This window comes from Phyllostomus discolor, chromosome 4 (assembly GCF_004126475.2).
Source record: "Phyllostomus discolor isolate MPI-MPIP mPhyDis1 chromosome 4, mPhyDis1.pri.v3, whole genome shotgun sequence".
NCBI classification, from domain to species: domain Eukaryota; kingdom Metazoa; phylum Chordata; class Mammalia; order Chiroptera; family Phyllostomidae; genus Phyllostomus; species Phyllostomus discolor.
Window position 1 is genome coordinate 208,636,726 of NC_040906.2, and position 22,361 is coordinate 208,659,086.

The following is a 22,361-nucleotide window of genomic DNA, read 5'->3' on the forward strand; positions in this document are numbered from 1 at the left end:
TACTGACTCTTGTGGTCCAGGTAATGCTTGCACGGGCGTGCCTGCAGCCTTTGCTGGGGTGGGGGCTGTCCCGTGCACCGGCAGGTGTCAAGCAGCCCTGCCAGCTTCTCCTACCAGGTGCCAGGAGCGCCCCCAAGTTATGACAACCAAATGTCTCCAGACATTGCAAATGTCCCCTGAGGAGCAAGGTCACCCCCATTAAGAGCCAAGGCTTTATCAGGGGTGTCCAACCTTTGGGTGTCTCTGCACCCCACCGGAAGAGTTGTCCTGGCCCCCACACTAAATACACTGAGACACGTAGTCACAAGAAAAGCTCATCATGTTTGAAGTACATTTACAATTTGGTGCGGGACCACATTCATAGACGCACGCAGCCCACGGGCTGGGCACCCTGCTAGATCTTCTGGCTTTGAGTGCCCCAGCACCTCCCACTGGCACCTCCCACTGACCCACTTTCAGAAACCAGCCCAACCACGGGTGGCATTTGTGACACAGGCAGTGGACTTCAAAAGGTTTTTTTTATGTTAAGATTTTATTTATTTATTTTTAGAGAGAGGGGGAGGGAGAGAGAGAAACATCAACTTGTGGTTACCTCTTGTGTGCCCCCTACTGGGGGGGACCTGGTCCGAAACTCAGGCACGTGCCCTGACTGGGAATCCAACCAGCGACCCTTTGGTTCGCAGGCTGGCACTCAGTCCACTGAGCCACCACCAGCCAGGGCGACTTCAAAGGGTTTTGCTCTCGCACTTCCAAAGTGGTTTTGAAAACCTGTGAACACGTTTGTAAGTTAACATCTAAACATTTTTATCCTAAGTTCAAATAATTACAAAGAACCTATTCTCTGCTGTTATACATTGTAGACATGCTTTAAACATACTTCACTGAAAACCTTAAAGCTGAAAAGAACTTATGAAATTAGTGGAGAATGTCAGCCAGAAACCTAATCTCGTCTTTGGAATAACCCAGTCAACTCAGGCTACAGTGAACTCGTAAAAGGAAAACCAAAAAATAAAAGATGACACGCGTACTTAGGGCTCCTAGTGGCTTTAAAAAAAAAAAAAGCAGCGGAAGAAAGCAGAGCCTCGCTGCCTTCTGCCAACCGCACACTCAGGAGCGCCGGCGCCGACCCGCCGCCTGCCCGCTCCGCCGTCGGGACCGCTGGGCTCAGAGAAAGGTTTCCTGGAGGAGTTCAACCAATAGGAGTGACGTTTCCCCTCCGAGGCTGCCGGCTCTGGCCAATCAGAGCGGCTCGGTGCTGACCAATCAGGGACCTCCTGGCGGGGGCGCACAGTTTCCTCTGACTGCGGCGTTTTTCGGGAGCTGAGTCACGGGAGCGCGCTGGGGGCGGAGCGGGGAGGGGCTGCCCCACTGCAGAGGGGGCTGGCCCCGGGGCAGCCTCCCGGCCGTGCCGGTCTGCCGGCCACGCCGCACCGCTCCTGCGCTGTGCCGCCGCGGCGCTGGGCCCGGCCACTGCGGAGCTGGTTGCAGGAAGTAGAGTGTCCCCGCTCGCCGCAGAGGCCCCGCCCCCACCCCGCCCACCCGCGCCGCTGGGCCCCGCCCCGGGTGTGAAGGCGGCTGCGCGCCAGGCCTGGGGGGCGTGGCCTAGGCCCGCCCGCCCTGTGGGATGCGCGGCGCGGGCGGCGTGGGCCGTTGGCGTGGCTTGGGCGGTTGTCCTGGAGAAGCAAGATGGCGGCGACGGCGGCGGCCCCGGTGGTGGCGGAGGAGGACACGGAGCTGCGGGACCTGCTGGTGCAGACGCTGGAGAACAGCGGGGTCCTGAACCGCATCAAGGTGGGGCGGGAGTCCGGCAGCCTGGCAGAGGGGACGGCCACCGGGCCGCGGGGCCTGGGTGGACGGCGGGCGCCGCGAAGGGCCGGGGGCGCGCTGGACTGGCAGCCGGAGCGGGGGCGGGACCGCGGGCGGGGTCGGGTGTCAGGGTCATTCCAGGTCCGGGTTCCCGGCTGCCGGGGGCTGCTGGCTGCCGTGGGGGCGGGGCGGTGGCGCGTTCGCGGAACCGGCTTCCAGGCGCTGTGGGACCGGCGGGCGCGATCGCGGGAGCGGGACTCCACCGGCGGGTGGCGCCGGGGGCGCCAACGAGTCCCGGCCGCGCTCTGGCCGCCGCACCTGTCCGCAGGCGTCACTGTCCTGCCCGTTTGCGCTTGGGGCTTCGCTGGTGTGGACGGCGCCCGTGGAACTTGCGCGTGTGCCTTTCTTGTCCTGAGAATGGTCTCGAAGCAGTCTTTGTTCCATGACCCTTTTATGTTTTAAAGGCTGAACTCCGAGCAGCTGTGTTTTTGGCCCTCGAGGAGCAAGAAAAAATAGAGGTATGAAATCTGCAAATTTCATTGTGACTCTATTCACTTATGTTGAATTTCCGATTACCTAAAAACCACTCTAAAATGCTATTTATTGTGGTGTGTGGACAGGGGTGATTTTGAACTATTAAGGATTACATTATTATAGAGAGTCAAAATTTTATTATTATAGAGAGTCAAAATTTCTCGTTTCTTGCGTATTTAAGAATTTTGGGGCAGCCTGAGGCCAATACTAAGTCCTGATCATCGTAGATCCGGATTGTAGGGGACTCTGAAACACAGGTCTTGGGACTTATTTGAAGAAATGGTTCTGTTGTCCGAGTGTTCTGCAGCCCCCCCCCCCCCCCCCCCCCCGCCCCCGGGAGCTTTAGTAGCGCTCATGTGCACTGGGAGCCCTGCTCCATGGGGGGTGTGGCATGCGCCTTCCCCCAGACTGTCAGACCTCCCCTTGTCTTCAGGTTGCTCAGTCTTTCCTACTGTCAGGAGCCCATTTCTCTGTGTGTAGTTCTTTCTCTCTACTCCAAGTCCCACCACCGTCCTGAGCGAAGATCCTGAACCTTGTCCACGAGAACCGCCCCATCGTCCTGGTCTTCAGTCCCCTCTGTGCAAACCAGTCTCCTTTGCTCTCACTGCTTTAGACCCATGGTCCTGCATGGCGCCCTTGAACTTGTCTCCTCTGTCTGCCCAGCGCCAGTCTGTTCAACACCAGTCTCCTCTTGTTTGCTTCTGGTCTGGACCCCTTGGTCTGTGCGTCAAAGCCTCACCCCAAGGCCTCCCTTGGTCTGGAAGTGAGTCTGAGTGGTCACAGGAGTCTGAGGACCAGCTCCCTGCCTTGTTTGTGCCGCACACTCACTGGAGCACTGTCACCCGGCCTGCGCACTGCGGAGGGCCCCCGGTGGGGGGTGCTGCCCTGCCAGTGCTTGACCCTCACTCCTGACCAAGGGTCTCGGCTCTCCGGGGAGTGCAGACGCTCAGGTCCTGGCGTTGCATCCTCCCCCAGAGAGAGCCCCCCACCTCTGCCTGTGCCGCCCCTCTCCCGCCCTGTGGGAGAGGCTCGGCCCAGCCCAGAGTGGCAGCCTCCTCGGGTCAGCCAGGTCAGCCGTCCCGGTGCTCTCAGCTCCTGCCAGTTGCTGCGTCCTTTTCTCGCCCTTTCGGGGGGCTTGTCTCTGGACCCTGGAAGCGGTCCCCGTCTCGTGCCCTGCTCCCACCACCGCTCTGCCTTTGCTCGCAGACAGGCTTTGAGGGAGTGTGTGTCCAATACGACCCCTCGGGTCCCAGGCACCCTTCAGTCCCTGAACGGCCTCAGGCCGGGGCTGCTGCGCCCCAGTGGCTTCCTTCGCCGCGGTCAGCACGGGCCCCGCTGAGGTGTCTTCGTGCCCGCCTGGCGAAGTCACTCGTAGTGGCCCTCGGCGTTCTCAGTTCCTCCTCCTTCCTGCGCGCCTCCTTCGACTGTTAGGATTTTCCCTGCTCTGTTCTCTTTTGACCTCTCCTGGGTCGTAAGATCTTCAGCGTGATCTTGTTCCTGGGCCCCTCACTGGTGGTCTAGGGGCAGCGTCCCACAGTTGTCCTCCTCCCTGAGTGACCGTGACCACACTAGTGACATCAGCCTGCACCTCTGCCCCGCGCCGCCCTCCTGAGCCCCAGGCCTGTGTGCCACCCAGCTGCTCCGCTCATCTTCCTCACGGGACCGCTCCTCAGCCCAGCAGGGAACGCGGGAGGCCTGCCCTTCTTTCCCCGTGTGCCGTCTGGCCCCACCTGTCCGCTCTGCCCTGGTCTGTCGGAGGAGCTCCTCGGCTGCCCGCGGCCTCTGCCTCGTGACTTCTGTGCCGGGGGGCCTTCCCTTCCTTGCTGTCCCTCGCTGTGCCCCTCCCCCCACCCCTGCCCAGCTGCCGGAACTCCTTCCCCTGTGCGCAGCTCCTGGACGGGCTCTTTGTAGTGCGCGCTCGACCTCGCCCCTCCCCTTCCTCCGAGTGTTTCCGTGAACTCCACGTCCTAGCGTTTCCTAGACCAGCGCACTGAGGACCTTCATGATCTTTACCCTCCGTGTCATTTTTGAGTTTTAAAAAAACAAAACTATTGAGGTATGATTGACCTACAGTGAATTCCACATACTAAAAATGTATAATCTGATGCACTTTAACATACTTGTGCATCCAGGAAACCCTCAAGACAGTAGATGTGCCCATGACCCTCAAGTTGCCTTCAGCCCCTCCACACCCCCTTGTGTTGCCCCCCCCCCCCCAGCCCGGGCAACCCAAGTGTCTTCAGCAGCTGGACAGGCGGATTGCAGAGGACATACTCTTTGGGGGGGGGGGGGGCGGCTGCATTCACTTAGTCTAATGGATTTGAGATTCGTTCCTGCGGCCACTCCTGTTCGTGGGCGGTGCCGTTTGGCTCCCGCGTGGTGCCCCCCACTTGAGTCGTGCGGTTGTCGGAGTCGTTCGCCTGTGGGTGCACGCCGGGCTGGTTTCCCGTCTCCAGCTCCGACGAGCGGCAGCTGGGAGCACCCGTGCGCGTGTCCGCGGCCGGGCTCTGTGCTCGCTCGCGCTGCTCCTGAGGGATCACCTGGGGGTAGGGTGCACGGTGGGGGCATCGTCAGCTTTGTCAGACGCCGCAGCCTGCGCCCCGGAGTGGCCGCACCCTGTCCCGTCGGCCGTGTGTGGGACGGCCGCTCCGCCCGGCCGTGTGGCCTGCGTGACGAAGCCTCGGCGTGTGGTCGTGCTGTCCGCTCGTCCACGGGGGTGTCTGATGAGGAGAGACGGCGGCCTGCGACCACGGGAGGTCGTCCCGCTGCGGCTGACGGGCTGGGGCGGCGCGCCCACTCGGGTCCTGTTCCCGGTGGGCGTGGCTTGGGTGGCGGCAGCGCGCCCGTGCCAGACTTCACTGAAGGAACGGCCAGTTGTCTCTCTAAGTAAATTCGGTGTTATTTCACGTGCGTATTTAAAGATCTGGCTTCTAAAGCACTTTAATGAGCAATTTATAAAACATTTAAAAATACGAATCATATATGGTTTTGTTAACTGAGGTATGAAGTGATACAAAAGCTCTTTCAGTAATCAATAGGTGTGGAATGGGGTTAACCATAATTTTATGGGTGACAATATTTTATTTATATCTTACCCAAAAAATTACACTTTGATCCGAATTTTATAGTGTTCTTAGGATAAACACATGATATTTACACAATATTTCATTTTTTCAACAGAATAAAACTCCTTTAGTCAATGAAAGCCTGAAAAAGTTTTTAAACACAAAAGATGGTAAGATGTTCGCTTGCTCTTGTTTATGCGTCTGTCTCTGAATGTTCAAACCCGGGCCCCACGGGGGAGGAGTCGGGGTCCCGCCCGCGTGGAAGCCTGTGACCCCCGTTGGGTCGGACAGCTGCCTGCCTGTCGCGTCCCACGTCGTCGGTCCTGGGACGCTGCGGGTGACCCTCCCCCCTCCCCCCCTTTGGCTGCAGGGCACAGGACACCGTGACCCACTGGGGAAGTGTCACGCTGACTGACGTGACTTCCAGGGTTAGGGCCCGATGAAAAGGTGGGGGGACCGGGACCCCATCGCTCCCCTGGGCCGTGTTGGGGGGCCTCGTCGGTACACGGTGGAGACCGGACACTCTGCGCTTCCCCTGTTACCTGGCGCGTCCTGCGTCCCAGCGCCGGCGCCTGGGCCGCGGGCCCCCGGAGGACTTGCTCACCGCCCCGCCCCCTCCCTCTGCAGGCCGGCTGGTGGCTAGTCTGGTGGCGGAGTTCCTTCAGTTCTTCAACCTTGACTTCACCTTGGCCGTCTTCCAGCCTGAAACCAGCACGGTAAGAAGGGCGGTTTCCATCGCCTGTGGAGCCTTTGATGAAATGGGTTCGTGATGAGCCGACAGCTAACATTTGACAACTTCTGGTGTCTGGCACGGGGTGATTTTTCTTCAGCACCGCCTGAGCCGTCCGCTGGCACCGGGGTCCCCGGCTTATTTAATCGGAAGGGAGTGTAGTCACAAAGTTAATTTGTCGTGAGGTGTCAGGCCCGCCTGTTAACGTAGACTTGGAACGTGGAGACCGGTAAAAGAAAAGGGGGTAAAAAATCGAAGCTCGCACATCCCAGCGCAAAGTCCCGGACAGCAGTTTGCGCGTGTCGCGGCCTCGTGCCGTGTGTTCATGCCACACACCGGGCCACTCGGCGCTCCCCGGGGGAGGGGGCGCCGCCGTCCGCTGGGGGCTTGCCCCCCCCCCGTCCCAGCCAGTGCAAGGTCAGCCGGAGCCTCAGGCAGGGTGCATGGCGGCTCCCACTAGACAGAATTTTAAAAACGGACCTTTCCCTCGTTAGAAAACCAGTCTCTGCGTTTAGCGGTGTCTCTAAGTTCTGGAGCTACTTTTCTGTAAGCCCTGAAAGTACTTTTGCTGCGCGTTTGCACACTTAAAGCTCACCTTTCCGTCTTCCTCCCCAGCTTCAAGGTCTGGGCGGCCGGGCGGAGCTGGCCCGGGACTTGGGCATCGCTGAGGCGGACGGCGCCGTGGGGGGGCCCCTGCTGCTGGAGGTGCTCAGACGCTGCCAGCAGAGGGGGGCGGGGCCGGCCGGCGGGCAGGTGAGTGCGGGCCGCGCCGTGTCTTGTCTGCCGCCGCTTTCCGAGTTCTGTGCGGCCGCCCGGTGCAGCCCGCGGGTCCCGTGTGCGGTCCCGTGTGCGTAGTGAACCAGGTTCCAGTGGAAACCCAGTGAGACGCACTCGGGCCGTAGAAGTGCACGTTTTAGTGACAGCTGGCGACGTGGGTGCCCCGAGGCTGCTGCCGCCCCGTCCTGCGGCTCGACCCCGCTCCCCACCCCCGCTCCCCACCCCCGCTCCTTCGGGGAAGGGGGCCCGGAGCCAATTCAAACACTGAGGGGCCCCTGTGCGGGCCGGTTAGTTTTTAAACTGAAAGGCTTTTTAAAGCTAGACCTGGGACTGTTGAAGCTATTCGTTTTGCTTGGTTTCTGTGTTTCTGATTGGCCGTCGAGGTTCTCACTCTTACCCTTCCTGTGCGGGAGTGGGGTGGTTCACGGAGCCTCGGTCTGATCTCTGCTCACGCGTGTGCGCTGCTTTCAGTGAGCTGCGTGCTCAGGCAGGGACGGGCCTGCGCCGCCCCGGGCAGCCCGCCGGGTGTGTGCTTCTGGCCCCCCCCCACGTCGTGGGGAGCAGTGAAGCGCCCAGCAGGGGGGCAGGTGCGCTCCGCTTCTCTAGGTCGAAGTTGGGGGAGACCTGGCGAGGGTGTGCACAGTGATCTGGGAACCCTCAGTGTGCCCGCGTGCGCAGTGGGTTTGCATGCCCGAGGTCTGCTGCGGCGTGGCTCTGGCTGTGTGTTGTTTTCAAGCGTGTTAATTGTGAACTGGACATTGCAGGGTGCGCTGGACGTGGCTGCTGCCGGGCACCCTCCCCCCGCGCCGCCGGAGGGAACCGCGAGTGAGCACTCGGGCCCCAGCAAGGTGAGTCCGGGGTGGGGGCAGGGTGTTCCTCTCCGGTCTTACTCACTGCTCATCTCGTTGCTCCGTGACGCGGGTGCCGCTGCGTCTCTGGACGGTGCCGTCTTCCTTCCGGTGACGTGCGTGTTGGAAGGAGCCGTGTGGCTCCATCGGCAGACCTCGGACTCGGTGTCACAGGGAGGGGTGTGCTGGGAGAGAGCGGGGCAGTGGGGCCCATGGGTGCTGCACACCCTCCCTCCCCCTTCCTGGAGCAGAGAGCCGCGCTCATGTGCCGCGCACAGATTTGGACTCGGGCGCATCGGGCTCCAGAGCTCGGAGTGGCAGTGGTGGACGCTGCAGCTGGGCGGCCAGGTCCGGCATTGTTGGTCAGGATGGGTGTCTGTGGTAACGGGCCACTTTGAGGGTTTGTAGGAAAGCCTGCGTGCTCGGGTCGCATTTGCCTGTGGTCGGTGCATTGTTGAAGTTCAGGCCTGCTGATTCCCAGGGTTTGAGATCATGGGAGATGAATTGAGGGGGACACTCCAAATGGAAGCCTGAAACCCTTGCGTTCGTGCCAGCCGTGGTGAGACGGCGGGCGTGCCGAGGGACCTGCCATCTCCCCGAAGCCCAGCGAGCAGCGGAGTGCGTGGTGACTGCCTTCTGACGCCCACTCCCCCCAGCTGTGGGGAGAGTGAGGCCCGGACAGCGCAGGGAGGGTCCTGGCGAAGCTGGGCTGGTGGGCGCAGCTGTGGGTGGAGCCCTGAGGGCGGCTCCTGCCTCGGCCTGGCCTTGTGGGTCTCCTTCACGGTCTCAGTGCCCAGGCAGAGGCCTCGGACACGGTGCCCTCCCCCGCACAGGGGCCCTGTGCTGTCGGCGCCAGCTCCCTTCTCCGGGCCTGCCCTGGGCCCTGGGGGGGCGGGCCTGCCTGGGGCCAGTCCCGGAGTCGGGTCCCAGAGTCCCGGGGGCGACTGGGGGAGGAGAGCCTCTGTCCGAGGCTCCGCTCTCGGGGGGCTGCAGCTCGCACCTGGCACGCCGAGCCATCTGGGGGTCTCCTCTTCAGCAGCTGCTGGAGCAGCGGGCAGGCGGGCGATTCTGACCGTGCACAGCTGGCGTGTCCTCGAGGTCAGAGACCGATGATCGGTCTGCACGTTCCGGTTCCTTTACAGAAGTTTGTTTGAGATTTAAGAATGACAACAAGAATCTGAGGCTTTAAGTCACTTAGGAAAGGCTGCTCCAAACCAGCGGTTTGCAGCCGGTGGGCCGCGCGGGCCTGTAGAACATGCGGCTCCTGACTGTGGAGCCGGGCGCGCGCTGGCCCCTTCTCCCTGAGGCCGCCAGATGAGACGATGACCGGTGACCGGTGACCGCCACCGAGGCGACAGCCCTCGGTGTGCACGAGTCACAGTCACACCCGTCTCCTCAGACCGGCCAGAGTCATACCCTTCCTCGTGCCGCAGGCCCCCGGCCCCCCGCCCGAGTGCCGGGAGGTAGGGGGCTCGGACCCCGCCGCTCCGAGCGGTCCTGGGGGAGGGCTGCTGGTGGTGGCCGAGGCCCACCAGGGAGCGGTCATGGGGCCCTCGGGTCCAGCTGCTCGGCCTCCCGGCCCGTGTGGCGGTGGCCCGTGGGGACACCAGAGCCCAGCTTTGCTGGCCCCGGCTGAGGTGTGCCGCGGTCCTGGTGATGTGTGTTGGGGTTCCAGACCTTCTTCCCCCTTCTCGTACTGGCTTCCCTCTGCCCTGGGGGGTCACTGACCCCCGCGGGGGCTCTAGCCCGGCTGGCGCCTGCGGTGTCTTTCCAGCCGGAGCTCCACGGGGGGCAGGGGGGCTGGGGGGGGGACGAGGGGCGGAGGCCAGGCCCCTCGCTGCGTGGGGGGAGTCTGTGGGTGTGCAGGGCCGGCGACTTCAGGGCGGACCCCCCCCCCCCCCCGGGGCCACAGCTGCCGGGAGGGGCCTTTCGCCAGGAGCCTGCGGGGGAAGAGAGTTCAGGCCAGAGACGTGGGTTTCAGAAGGGAACACGGTCAGCGTCTCCGTTTTCAGGGCGTTTTCTAGTGGGGACCCCTGTCCGTTTCGTTACGCGTTACTTTACTGTTGGAGATTTCTGCGCTGGGGTCAACTGTCGCTTTGTTCTCACGCTCAGATACCGAGGTACAAAGGCCAGGGTCAGAAGAAGACGAGCGGGCCGCGGCCTGGTGCGCAGGTAACGTGCGTGAGGGCGGGGCGGGGCGGCCTCCCGGCGGGGCCCCTCTCCTTCCAGTGCCCCCTCTCGTCTGCGTCGGCACGTGGCCGCGCCACGGGCCTGGGACAGGGAACAACCCGGCCCTCAGCCTTCGCCCGGGCGGCAGTCGCAGCCCCGTTGTGCGTCGACACTGCGGTCAGTTCTGTCTGGGGGTTCCTTGGCGTTTGGCCACGAGAAAGTGGACGATAGTTACTTTTCGAGTGGACGGTCCCGTACACATCCTTGACGTGATGACTTTAATCCGAGGTCAGAACTACTTCTCGATACGTCCTGGTTGGTGAGTTAAAGGCTGAGCCATTTCCTTCCGGGCGTTTTTGGGGTCAGCAGCTGTGAAGCCATAGCCCTCAAGTCTCGACACCTGTGGCCCGGCGCCCGTGGGCCGGCGCCCGTGGGCCGGCGGGGACTCGCGGGGGAAGCGCGCCTGCGGCAGTGACCAGTACCTCAGCTGCTCCTGTCTGCCCCCCGCCCCCCGAAGGTCGCCGGTGGTAGACGGACCCCCTTTAGAACCTGAACGGCAGGGCTCTTGGGAGCGTCCCTCACCCGCCGGTTTGCACACGTGCTCAGCGGAAGACGGGCTCGTTCACCCTTCAGTTCCGGGAGGCCCCCGGCCTCTCGGACCCCGGTCTGTGCGCAGTGCCGAGGCTTCCCCCAGGGCGGCGGGCTTCTGCGGGTGTCTGCCGTGCCGTGCTGGCCGGGGCTCCGCTGGTGCCGGTGGCTCCCTGCCAGGCCGCAGGGTCACGCAGGCCGCACACAGCAGGCAGGGCCCTAGGTGGCGCCTTCCGCTCGGGGCCGGGCGGGAGCTCTCCCAGTTCAGCGGAGCCCGGGTGCGGCCCTGGTGCCTGCTGGGGGGGAGCCAGCGTGCCCTGCAGGGCCCTCCACAGGGCGGGGGGGGGGGGGGCAGCAGGAGGGGCCGGGCACGCAGCAGGGCCTGCGGGGCTGCTCTGGGTGCTGCTCCGGGGCTGCAGGCGTGGGAGCCGGTGGCAGGCCGGAGACCTTGGCCGTGTCCAGGGGAGCGGCGGTCACACCACAGTGAGCCTGAAGGTCAGCCCGCCCCGTGTGCGTGCACCCGGCTGTGCTGAGGGCTGTGAGCCTGTCTGAGCCCAAAGCCGAAGCCAAGCTTCTGAGCCCGTGGGACTCGGGGGAAGCAGCAGCAGCTGCGTGTCTGGGTGTCGTGCTGGCGGCGAGCCAGCAGAGGGCGACGGAGAGCCGGGGGACGGACGAGGGGTGCACCGTGGGTGAGCGGGTGTCTCCTCGCCGAGTCCACGGCTTCCCGTGGGCGCCGCCGGCACGTGCTTCCGGGGTGCTCCCTGCGTCTCCACAGCCCGTGCCGTCGTCCTGTCAGGGAAGGGACCAAAAACTGGACCAGACTTCTGCTGGGCAGGCCCCACTGACTTGGGTTCCCGCCCCCGGTTGGAGACACAGTGCGACGTCACGATTCAGTCGGTGATGTTCTGCCGGGGCGGTTCACCCCGTCACGTGAGTGCAGTGTGCACGGTCGGCCTTTCTCAGCCGCTCCAACGGAGGGTGCTTAAAGCTAGTGTCCGCTGGGGTGTTTTTTCTCCAGGTTCTTGAAAAAGGGCCGTTTCTTCAAACCTCGCTCCTCGTCTTCAAGATGCTCGGATAAACCCAGCTTTGTGCTGCGTTAGGGCAGTGAGGGGCCCCCGCCTGGTGTGTCTGGGGGTGTTTCGGCATCTCTCAGAGACACCTCGGGGTGTGCTAGGCAGACCCAGTCACTTCCTGCACAGACACGCCCACACGCATCCCTGGCCGTGTGAACACGCACGCACCCTGACTGTACGAGCACGCAGGCGCGCACTGAGCATGCACACACACACACGCACACTGAACACGCACATACACGCACCCTGTGTGTGTGAGCGCACGTGGTGAGCACACGCCACCGTCAGCGCTCGCCGCCCTCCCCGGCCAGCCGCGCAGCCCTGCCGCAGACCCGAGACTTCGCCCCGGGCGCTGCTCGTCCAGCTGCTCGCCCGCTCGCCCCGGAGCTGCTGGCGGGTGGGCAGGTGCGTGCGGGCGGGGTCCCCTCTGGTCCGGGCTCAAAGCCAGAGAGCTGGGGCTCTGTCCTGTGGCCTGCAGGAGCGTCAGGTGCCTCCAGGGCGAGGGGTGGAGCCTCTGGGGAGGCTGAGTGTCTAGAAAGGGCTGAAGTGTTTGTGCGTCTGGGATTCCACAGGGTTCAGTTACAGGTGGACGAGTCAGACTTCTAGGTGTGTCTGTGTGTTACAGGCGCAACACAATTATTTTTCTGAATTTTTCGGTGAGTTCTGGGTCAGAAACTGCCTTGAGTGGGTTTGGGGGTGGGCGCTGGGCGTGGTTGAGCCGTGGGCAGGAAGACAGTTGCGGGAAGTTTTTGAAACCTTGGAGACCTTCCCTTGGCTTTGATGTTTCTCTTTACAAGCAGATCAGATAAAAGTCTTCAGTTTGGAAAAAGTGATTTTTTCTAGGTTCTCAAGACGTTTTCTGATAATTGGAGTTTGTGGCTCCCGGGCTGTTAGTGGTTAGTCTTTCTGTGACGCCGGTTCTCTCTCTGTGACGCCGGTTGTCTCTCTGTGATGCTAATCTGGAGGGCCGGGATGCTGGCGGGGAGCTAGGCACCCACGGGAGCTCTCTTCCCCCGTGACTGCAACTTACCGGAAAGCGTGTGAGGCTGGTCTGGCTCGCAGGGGCTGAGCACCGGCTGCCGTGCGGCGCCGTGGGTCTCTCGCATGTATGAAGAGACGGCCTCATGGTGAATGCTTTTACGAAAAATCGTCACTCACTGTCACCGTGTCTGTCACAAAGCACCTAGGGCTGCTGTCACAGAGCCCCGTGACTGCTGCGGCCTGACCCACAGAGGCGCACGGTCTGCGTGGTCCTGGGGCCCGCGGCCAGGGCTCCGCAGGGCGGGTCCCCCTGCTGGTGGCTGGCCCTCCTGGGCTCGTCCCCGCTGTCACACCCCACGGTGCTGTCCTGTGTGTCTGTCCTCCCTCATGGGGACCCAGGCGTGTGGGGGCCGGGGCCTGCCCTGCCCGAGTCTGACCTCGGCCGGCCGCCTCTGCCCTGACCCCGCTGTGGAGGAGGGCGGGCCACCAGCAGGGGGAGTCCTGCTCTGAAGTCCTGGGTGGGGACCCAGCCGTCCTTTCCCGGGGAAGCCCGTGTCCCCGATGGCGGCGGAGGCCCCGAGCTTGGCTGGGGAGGAGGGAGTTCCGAGGCCCCGTTGCGGGCTCCTCTGCCCACTGCCAGCCACACGTCTGTGCTCTGACAGGCTCCCCGCCGCAGCCACGGATTCGCCTGGTCTCAGCTCTGGTGCCCCGCCCTGGGGACGGGGCCCGGGGACGGCGTTTGTGTCGGAGGTGGTTTGTCGTGGCGGGGCTTCAGCCGGAGGGCGGGTTGAGCGCGGGTCCCGGCGGCCCGTCACGAGTGGGCTTGCCGCCGCTTGGGGGACATGGGCGCCCGCAGGAGACTGCCCCCCGAGAGTCGCCGGCGTTCCCGTGGGTCCGAGGGCTGCGTCGGTCCCCCTCCTCTCATCCTGGGCATTTCCCCCGCAGTCCACGCTGCGTGAATGACGCTCACCGAATGAATGTGCCAGGTGACCCCGCCGGGTGATGCTCTTCTTGGTGAAAGAACATCAGCCCCAGTTGTAAGCCGACGACACGTTCCGGGTGGTTCAGACATGGAGCTCTGGAGCCGTCCCGGAGCAGGCGGGGCGCTCTCACCCCGAGGACAAGGGGACCACAGTTTGGAGCAGGCCGGTCCCCGTGTGGAGCCCTGTCTCGTGCTCCCCCCCGTCCCATGCGTTCGTGCAGCAGGCCTCCCCTCCTGCAGGGGGCGCTGCTGGCGTGGGGCCGGGCCGGGCGCCAGGCACGGGTGAGGCAGCCTGCCGTGTGGGCGCGCGTTGTGCTGGGCGCGAGAGTTCTCGGGCAGGACGGCCTCCGTGGCGTGCTGCTGTGTGTGGCTCAGCACCCCGTGCCGGAGGGTCGGGTTGGAGGGATGTAACGTGCGGAACCTGTTGGAAGGCCTTTGAGAAACGCCCGCTCCGTTTGGCACTGCGGTCACGGCGCTGGCACTGTGTGTCTGCTGTCCTCCTGTGGTGGCCGCCGCAGGCCCACCTGGGGTGGCCGCCGGGATGGAGCGGGGAGGGGTTGGTTGGTGCGGGTCCAGGCTCCTGGGGACGGGCCGCGCGGGTCCCTGGGGCGGGAGCGGAGCTGCGGAGGCGGGGGTTGTCCGCCGGTGTCGCTGTCAGGGGCGTAGGGTTGTGGCTTCACACGTGCACGGACCTTCGAGGGCGGCCGGGGCGCTGCTCTGCCGTCTGCTCTGCCGTGACGGCCAGTGCTTCGCTGGCAGCGGGGCCACGCCCTCCTCCCCCTCGATGGCTCTCGTGTCACTCGGGTCCCCTCGTGTGGGACAAGCTACCTGCTGGACTGACTGGCAGCGCCTCCTTTCTCTCCGGGCGGGAGAGGGTGGGTTTGCGGGAACTTGGGGAGTGGCGACACGTGCGTGTGCGGGAGGACGTGGGCAGGGTGCTTGTGGCCGGAGCGGGCGGAGCGGGGCACCCCGCCTCGCGGGTGGGAGGGACTGTGTGGACGCCCTCTGGGACCTTTTCCCTCCCCAGGAGGCAGGGCCCTGAAGCCGGGGTGAGCCGGTTCCGCGTGGGGCCCCCGGCCTCTCACGCTCAGTTGCAAGACCCCCCCACACACACGTGCTCACACACACTCACACACAGGGATTCGCATGTGTTCACGGCTTTTTGTCATCAAAAAGATCTTAACGTTTTTTCACCTGGGAGACCTTCTCTCTTCCCCCGTCTTTCTAGAAGGCCGGCAGCGAAGCCAGCCACAGTGATGCCAGCACCTCCTCGTCAGAACCACGGGGCAAAGGCAGTCTCCAGCCGCCGGCCCACGAAACCGGAGTCGGGTCCTCGCTGAACACCAGGAGCAATGGCGCCGAGGCTCCGGCGGGCCCCGGCCCGCAGGACGGCGACTCGGACGGGGACTCCTTCTTCGACGACCCGGTCCCGAAGCCCGAGAAGACCTACGGCTGGTGAGTGGGCCATCCCGGGGCTCGTGCGCCCGCAGGCTGGGAGACGTGATTCCTGCATGTCTGACTGGGCTGCCCGAGAAGCTCCTCTGGTCTTTCCCACAAAGTGAGACACACTCTTCACCTTCGCCAGCACCTCCGCTGACTTGGGTGTTTGAGTGGGTCGGCGCCCGGAGGGTGGGGGCCAGGGCGCTGCTGGGCGTCTTCCGGTGCTCCGGACAGACAGCCCACGGCGGCGGGAGGTGCGGCCGGAATGTGTGACCAGGGCCGGGAGCTTCACAAACCACTCTGACACCTCCGCTCAGTCGCTGCGCCTCCTCCGTCCACGGCACCAGTCTCCTTGTGTTTCCGCTGCGTTTCTGCCTTTCGTGGAATAGTGAAGCGCAGCGTGCTGAAAACACCGCTTTGGGCCAGACTGTCTGGCCCGGCCGGTGTTCACTGGTGGAAACTCACGAGCTGCTGCGGGCTCCGGTCTGGCGTCGCGGCGGGAGCGGTGGCCGCCCCGCTGACCCTCGCGCGCTGGTCTCTCTCTCGCCCGTCAGGAGGAGCGCGCCCGGGGAGCAGCGCGGAGGAGACCCGGCCTCGGGCTCGGGCGAGCCCCCCTCGCAGAGCGGACGCGGCGCCCTCGCGGGAGCCCCCTCGCTGGCAGACACAGAGAGTGAGTGAGGGCCGGCCGGCCAGCCCGCGCTGGCCGCAGGCCGGGCCCTGCCGCGCGTGTCCCCTCTCGGGAGGGTGCGGCCGTGCTTGTGTTCTCGGAGAAGAGTGTGCGAGTCCTGACGTAGTTCATCGTCTCACCACTCAGAGGTGTTCCCGGCTGACGTCGTGTCCGTGCTTTTATTTCTTCTTCATGAATTTACTTTTAGAGAGAGGGCGAGGGAGGGAGAAAGAGGGAGAGAAACATCCGTGTGGGGTTGCCTCTCACGCGCCCCCCACTGGCGACCTGGCCCGCCACCCAGGCCTGTGCCCTGCTGGGGATGGAACCTGCGACCCTTTGGTTCTGGGGCCGGCGCTCAGTCCACCGAGCCACCCCAGCCGGGGCTGCTGCTCTTTAGCCCGACCTGTGTTCCGCTTTCTCTGTACCGTCGGAGCGCTCTCGGGAGGTTGACTCCCGGCTGTCTGCCGTGCCACGTGGACGGGCTGGCGTGTTCACACGCGCTGGCGTGCTCACACCGGCGCTGTCCCAGGCACGGGGTGGACTGGAGCAGGATTCGAGTCAGTTGATTTCTAGGGACCTGTGTCGTGGATCCTGTGGTGCCACGGTGACGTCACAGGACGCTGGACTGTGGCTGCCCTGGGGGTCAGACCTGTCCCTGCGGCCGGGGCCGGGCTGGTGGCTGCACCAGGGCGGCCTGCTGCCGCCCCCGCCCCACAGGGCGCCAAGACCTGAGCCGGGGAGTGCAGGGGCGTGGGGGTGAGCGCGGACGCCGTGGCCCCAGGAGCGGAGGGGTCCGTCCGCAGCGTCCAGAGCGCACACGTGCCCCTCTGCAGAGGGTGCCCCGGGAGGTGGGCTGGCCCTGCCCCGGGAAATGGCCGTGCGGTTGTGCCCGTCCGTGTGGCACACGAGGTGGCCCGGGGCCGCTCGTCAGCCTCGGGGGCATCAGCCGTGTGGCTGTGGCCGTGCCCCCCTTCTGCATGGTCCTTGCCACCTTCGGGGAGGAATCCCGTCAGCTCTCGGCCAGCACTGGCTGGGGGGCGGGCGGGTCGAGAGGCCGCTGACGGCTGAGGACCGCGGAAGGGAAGCAGTGCGGGGGGCGGGGGGGGGTGAAGGAGGCGGTGCCAGGGGGCGGGGGCCCCCGCCCACGTGTGGGGGTGCAGGGACGGGTGTGCAGCGCTCGGTGGAAGCATCCCCTGGTCAGTGTGTCGTCACGTGTCTCAGTGTTCGGTTGTCGGGCTGATACCACCGGCGTGTTTTCCGAAGGCTGTGTTCAGCGGCTCAGTGCGAGTGTCTCTCTGTGTCCCCAGGGAGAAGAGGAAACACGGTGCTGAAAGGCCTGAAGCTGGTCAACGACAGAACTGGGTCCCTGGGACTAGGTAACCGGCTCTCTCCTGTCCGTGCTGATGGCTGGGGGGGTGACCCTGTTTTAGAGTGACAGCTTGAGCGGCCCCAGTGAGTCCTGGGGGGCACGCTGGCTGGTCGGGGTGCCTGGCGTGCTCTGCCTGCTGGACGGCTCACAGCAGCGCGGCCAGCTCTGTTGCTGGCGGCGAAACCTGGGCAGGGGGGCGGTCGGCCGGTACCCGTAGGCCCCTGGTGGGCTGGAGGCATCGGCCCGCTCGGCTGTGGACGGGGGGCACGGGCCCCTCCACCCGGCCCTGCGTTGGTTCCAGAAAGGCCTCCGTGGGCGCTGGCGGCCGAGCATCGCTCTGGGGAGTCGGGAGTCCTGGGGGGACAGGCGGTGGCAGTGCCGCGGGTCGCACGCAGCTCTGCACACAGGACACCGTGACGGCCCTGGTGCCACCTGTAACCCCTCTGGAGGGAGCACCGTGGTGTGGACGCTCTGTGCCTGGCCTCGGCCCGCTGTCCTCACAGACCTGGGGGGCGATGGCCGGGCGGGCGGGCCCGCTGCCCCTGCTCATTCTCTTCCCCTGCGGTGTGACCGCGTCTCCAGCTGGCGTCCTCCTCCACGGGCCGGGTGGGCGTCTGTCTGCCCTGCGGACATGCCCTGTGGGCGGCCCCCGTGGGCGCCTGCCCTGCCGTGTTCCGGTGTCTGCGTGCCTCACCTTTGCCACGTGGCTTCCCTGGGACCGCCCTGTGCTCTGTCCTCCTCCTCGGTGTGGGGGGTGCCTGCTGCCGTGACGCGGCGGGTGCGGCAGCGTGGGGCCCGGACTTCACTCTCCGCGTGGCACCTGGCCACTCCGGGGGCTGGGCCGCTTGGTAGGGACACCGGCAGCGCAGCGGACTGGTGGGGCGTCGGTCGCGCGGCCAGAGACCAGGGTCCTGTGTCAACGGCAGCTCGCTCGGCGCTGTTGACGGTGTCGCTTCGCTCCCGCTTGCACCGTCTTCGCCTTTCAATGCTACAAGCCCGTGGGCCGGCCTAGGGTGAGCCGGGACGAGCCAGGACGAGCCGGGGGCGAGTGTCTGCCGGCCGCAGACGGAGAAGCTTGTCTGTTTCGGCTCCCACCCTGGGCGGCGGGCTCAGCTGCACCCTCCTCTCCTCGGAGGATGAGGGGCCCCGGGGCTTCCGGGGCCACGCCCCTTTGGAGTCCTACTGCACCTGTAGGCGCCCTGAGCGCCTTTCTGTGGCCGAGGGCCCCGGGGGACTGGGTCAGGGCGGGAGACTCCGAGCCCCGGAGGAGGAGCCGTGGGGCGGGCTCTGGAGATGGCGAGCTCACAGGCACCCGTGTTCGGAGCTGGGCGGGCGCTGGGCGTGCGTGCAGCGCAGACCTCTGGGGGGGGCCAGGCAGACACTGCGCAGGCCCGTGGCCCCTTCCTGACCGCCGCCCCGCCCCTCGCTGCCGGGCTGCGTGAGATCAGAGGTGCTGCCGCCTCCACGCTGGACTGCAGGGCCTCGCGGTCTCGTGTTGGGTGCAGGAGTGGTTTGGGGACCCCTGTCGAGAGAGGACCACCTGGTCTGACGGTCCTCCCGGAGCCCGCCCCCTCAGCAGTGCCCGGGTTGGCAACGTGGCATCTGGTCTCCCAGGGTCACAGCCCCCACCCGCAGCGGGGCCTGTCTGCCAGCCCCCGCTCGGGCCGGGCTTCCCTGGGGTCCGCACCCCGGTCTCGGGGCCACGTGTGACACGCCAGTCGTCCGAGGCTGGGGCGACGGGCTCTGGGGCCCCGGAGCCTGCCGTGAGGCCGACACCCCATTTCCTCCGCTGCCCCTCGGAAGGAGGGGGAGTCGGGGCCGCTCCGGCAGCGGGCGCCCTCTTCTCGTGGGGTCCCTTCCTGAGTGCTCGGGCAGGGGCGGCAGGGACCCTCACTCCTCCCTGTGCCGGGGGGCCCTTGCCACGGGCCCAGGGGACGGCCGGGGACGCTTGCCCCTCCCCCAGGGCCAGCGGGCCCCCAGGCCAGCCCGCTCGGACTGTCGTCTGCCCGAGGGTGCTCGCGCTGGCCCTGTCCAGCGACGGGGGTGGGGGCTTGCCGACAGCATGCTTGCCGTGCCCCCCGCACGCCTGAAGCCCGGTCCGGGCGTCAGGCGGTGGTGGCGGCGGGAAGCCTGCAGCTCCAGCTTCTGAGCATGGGGAACAGAAACGGTGGTGACCGCGTCTTAGGACAGGATGAGGTGTTTTGTCATCTGTTTAGGTAGTTCGTTTGTCACGTGCACTCACGTCACGTGTGGTGAAAACGTTATTCCTGACCTCCGAGGCTGCTTCTGGAACAACGCGACGTTGCTCTCGTTGGAAGGAAGCGTGTGTGTGCGATTGTACATAAGTCGTGAAGCGTGTGTGTGTGTAACCAAGTCGTGAAGCGTGTGTGTGTGTGTGTGTGTAACCAAGTCGTGAAGCGTGCGTGTGCGTGTGTGTGTGTGTGTAACCCAGCCGTGAGGCGTGTGAACGGGGCCGTGACGTGCACCTTCCCCCGACCCCAGGGACCGGCGGCGGCGAGGACGACTATGCTGACGACTTCAGCAGGTGAGCGGGGCGGCCGCGCAGCGCAGGCGCCGGCGGGGAGCGCCGCCTGGACAGAGGCCCAGTGCTGCCTGTCCCGGGGGACCCGCCTCCCCCCGCGTCCACCCTGATGGCAGGGGGAGGGGGCAGACTTGGGCCGTCCCCGGGGCGCACTGGGCTCGGGGGCGTCCGGGGACTTGGGGGGCGTGAGGTGGGGAGCCCAAACTCAGGCGTGGCCTCGGTGGTCTCTCAGGGACGGCCAGGTCACCGCAGGGGAAGGACCCTTTTCTCCTGTCCCCCGCCTCGGGGGGGCCGTCCGCAGTCCCCTGGGAACCAGTGCCCTCTCTGAGCGCGGTTTCTGTCCAGCTGGCTTTGCACTCAGAGAGTGGGCTGGGGGTCAGCTTGGAGGGAGGGAGTGTTTGTCGGGGAGGTGGCGAGGAATCTCAGATCTGAGGCTGGGAGTTCTCCGTGTCCCCCACCCCCACCAGGGGGCGGCCCCTTTCCTAGCAGAGGAGCCCCTCCCAGTTTTCAGGGAGGAGACCCCAGGCTTGCCTCTCGCTGCCCAGGACCCCCGTGCCCAGGAGCCTCTGTCTCACCAGGTCGGCTCTCCGGCCGTTGTGGGGTGCAGGGGCAGCGTGCGTGCGGCTGGTGTCCGTGTTGGTGTCGGGTTTCCCGTGAGGGTCCCGTGTGCAGCGGGCGGGACGGGGCGGGCGGGACGGCGCGGCCGCTCTGCCCACACGCGCACACACTCAGCACCCCCGTGTCCCCCGACCCAGCACCAGCCACCGCTCCGGGAGGAGCGGGCTGAGCCTCGGCGAGGAGATTGAGGAGGACCTCTCCGTGGGGCTGGACGACGCCACCGCCAGCGACAAGGTGCGGGCCGCCCCGGGGGTCCTGGGGCTCCAGAACCTCACGCCGGTCAGGAAGACAGTTTGAAACTGGACGCCCAGGACAGTGACCGGGCCCCCGTCTGGGGAGAACGTCCTCCGTGAGGACGCGGGACTCTCCAGGGGCGTCTGGGTGTCGCTGCTGGGCCTCGCTGGGGCGGGCCCATGGCCACGGGGTCAGGGGGAGGCCGCTTCCGGAGGGGCACCGAGGGGGGAGACGCGAGTGTGAGCCCGGGGGTGCTGGGGACGCAGTCGGGCCCTGGGGTCGCGCGGGGAACGGGGTGCTCCCAGGTGTGCGGGTGGGGGGGCGCCTCGGGGTCCCAGGCGGGTGCTGCAGTAAAGCTGCCCCTGCCCCGAGGGCCTGCTGTCCGGTGTGGCTGCTGCTCTCCCGAGGGGCTGCAGTGCTCGTGGCCTGCCCGTGGCAGCCACGGGGTGGGGGGGAGGCGGCCAAGGGGGAAGTGGCGTTTTGTAGTGGGACCAGCATGTCTGCACCCGCAGAGCCTGGGCGTGCCCCCCCCGCCCCCGCACTGTGTGCCCAGACAGCAGCGCCGCCTCCCGGAGGGCGGCGGGGCTCCGAAGGGGAGGGAGAGGTGGGGGGGTGCCTGGGGAGGGCACAGCCGAGGGGCGGGGGGTCGGCAGGCACCGGGCTCCGCGGTGCGTTCTCTCGGCGCCTGAGCCTCACGCCGCGGGCTGACCCGACCCCTCTCTGCCCGCAAGCTGGACGACCTGACACAGGACCTGACGGTGTCCCAGCTCAGCGACGTGGCCGACTACCTGGAGGACGTGGCGTGCGCCTGAGGGGCGCGGGGCCGTGGCCCCCGCAGGACAGGGCCCCGCCGGCACCACTGTTTCTGGACCGTCCCCCCTGGCTGGACCGCCTGCTCTCCGTCGGTGCCGGGTACTTCCGAAGACTGTGGATATTTTTAAAGTTACCTTTCGTCGTGCTAAACAAGATACTTCCTGTGAGCCCCTGTGTGGGAGGTCGGATCGTCTTAACTTGGTTCGCCAACACGTTTTGCTGCGGCGGTTGATGACACACGTCCACGGCCGGGAGCGAGCCTGTGGACACCGCGGCGTTAGGAGCCGAGTGCAGGGTGTGCCCGCAGCTCTGCGTGGCCTCGGCCGCTCAGCGAGTTGCTGTGGGCGGCGCAGGGGGCCCGGGCGCCCCGCCACCCGCACAGGCCGGTGGGGGGGGGGGCGGCAGTGGTGTGCCCGCTGCCACCGGGAAGGCCCACGGGGCCTTGTGGGTGGCCCGGGCGCGCTCTGGGTGTGCTGCTCAGTCCTGCTCGTCGGTGAAGGGACCTGGAGGCGGCTGTGACTTCTCCTGGGACAGTTGTCACTGCCAGCGTTGTGGCGGCTGCCCTGTGTCCACGTGAGAGGCTTTAAGCTCAGGGCCTCTGTCCGCTGGAGCTCGGCTGGTTCTCGTGACGATGCCTTGAAGCTCACACCAGTGGCCTCTGGGACCCACGGGCGGGCGGCGCCCCTGCTCCCGCTCCAGGTCTGCAGGGGGTCGTGGGAGCCCGGCCGGACGGTGGCGATGGCCGAGGACCACGTCCAGGTGGGCAAGCTGCTGTGCTGTCCCTGGTCTCTCTGTCCCCCTGGATCTGCGGCTGCGGACAGCGACGCCGCTGGACCGTGCGGGGACCGTGGGCAGCGGCGTGCTCTGGTGCACAAGATCACAAGGGAAGCTGTGAGGGTGGTGAGCTTGCACCTCTCGACTGCAGTAAACACGGGTCTCACTGAGGGTCACCTCTCCCGGCAGAGGGAGACGCGAACGCGTCGGCCCCGGCGGGTGAGCAGACTGGGCGGCGTGGTGTGTGTGCTGCCGCTGCCGCGTCTCCCGCCGGCCCTGGGGCCGCAGGCGGCGGGCTCTACGGCCCTGGAGTCTGACTCGGGGCTCCTGGCGGCCCGGGGACGGGCGTGC

At 66.0% G+C, this 22,361-nt stretch overlaps 1 protein-coding gene across 2 annotated transcripts; it reads left to right on the forward strand.

Moving 5' to 3' along the window:
- Positions 1-1,316: 1,316 nt before the first annotated feature.
- Positions 1,317-21,632, forward strand: CEP43 (centrosomal protein 43). Of its 2 annotated transcripts, XM_036024972.1 has the most exons (13): positions 1,317-1,791; positions 2,271-2,324; positions 5,521-5,575; positions 6,033-6,121; positions 6,751-6,888; positions 7,677-7,760; positions 9,873-9,932; positions 14,785-15,008; positions 15,548-15,667; positions 16,972-17,036; positions 19,532-19,574; positions 20,327-20,423; positions 21,155-21,632. In XM_036024972.1, exons 1-13 carry the CDS (start codon positions 1,687-1,689, stop codon positions 21,233-21,235), a joined length of 1,215 nt encoding a protein of 404 aa, XP_035880865.1. In that variant the 5' UTR covers positions 1,317-1,686; the 3' UTR covers positions 21,236-21,632. The 2 variants fall into 2 exon arrangements, with proteins under 2 accessions (XP_035880865.1, XP_035880864.1); XM_036024971.1 differs by lacking the exon at positions 9,873-9,932 and having other exon boundaries at positions 1,321-1,791; positions 14,782-15,008; positions 15,548-15,663; positions 16,968-17,036; positions 21,155-21,631.
- The last annotated feature ends 729 nt before the right edge of the window (positions 21,633-22,361 follow it).

What these genes read in the sequence shown, in the direction of transcription:
- CEP43 (XM_036024972.1), top strand. Translation starts at nt 1,687, where the DNA reads ATGGCGGCGACGGCGGCGGCCCCGGTGGTGGCGGAGGAGGACACGGAG. An exon ending in AGGAGCAAGAAAAAATAGAG is followed by an intron (nt 2,325 to 5,520) that starts GTATGAAATCTG and finishes TTTTTTCAACAG; the next exon opens with AATAAAACTCCTTTAGTCAA. An exon ending in AGCACTCGGGCCCCAGCAAG is followed by an intron (nt 7,761 to 9,872) that starts GTGAGTCCGGGG and finishes TCTCACGCTCAG; the next exon opens with ATACCGAGGTACAAAGGCCA.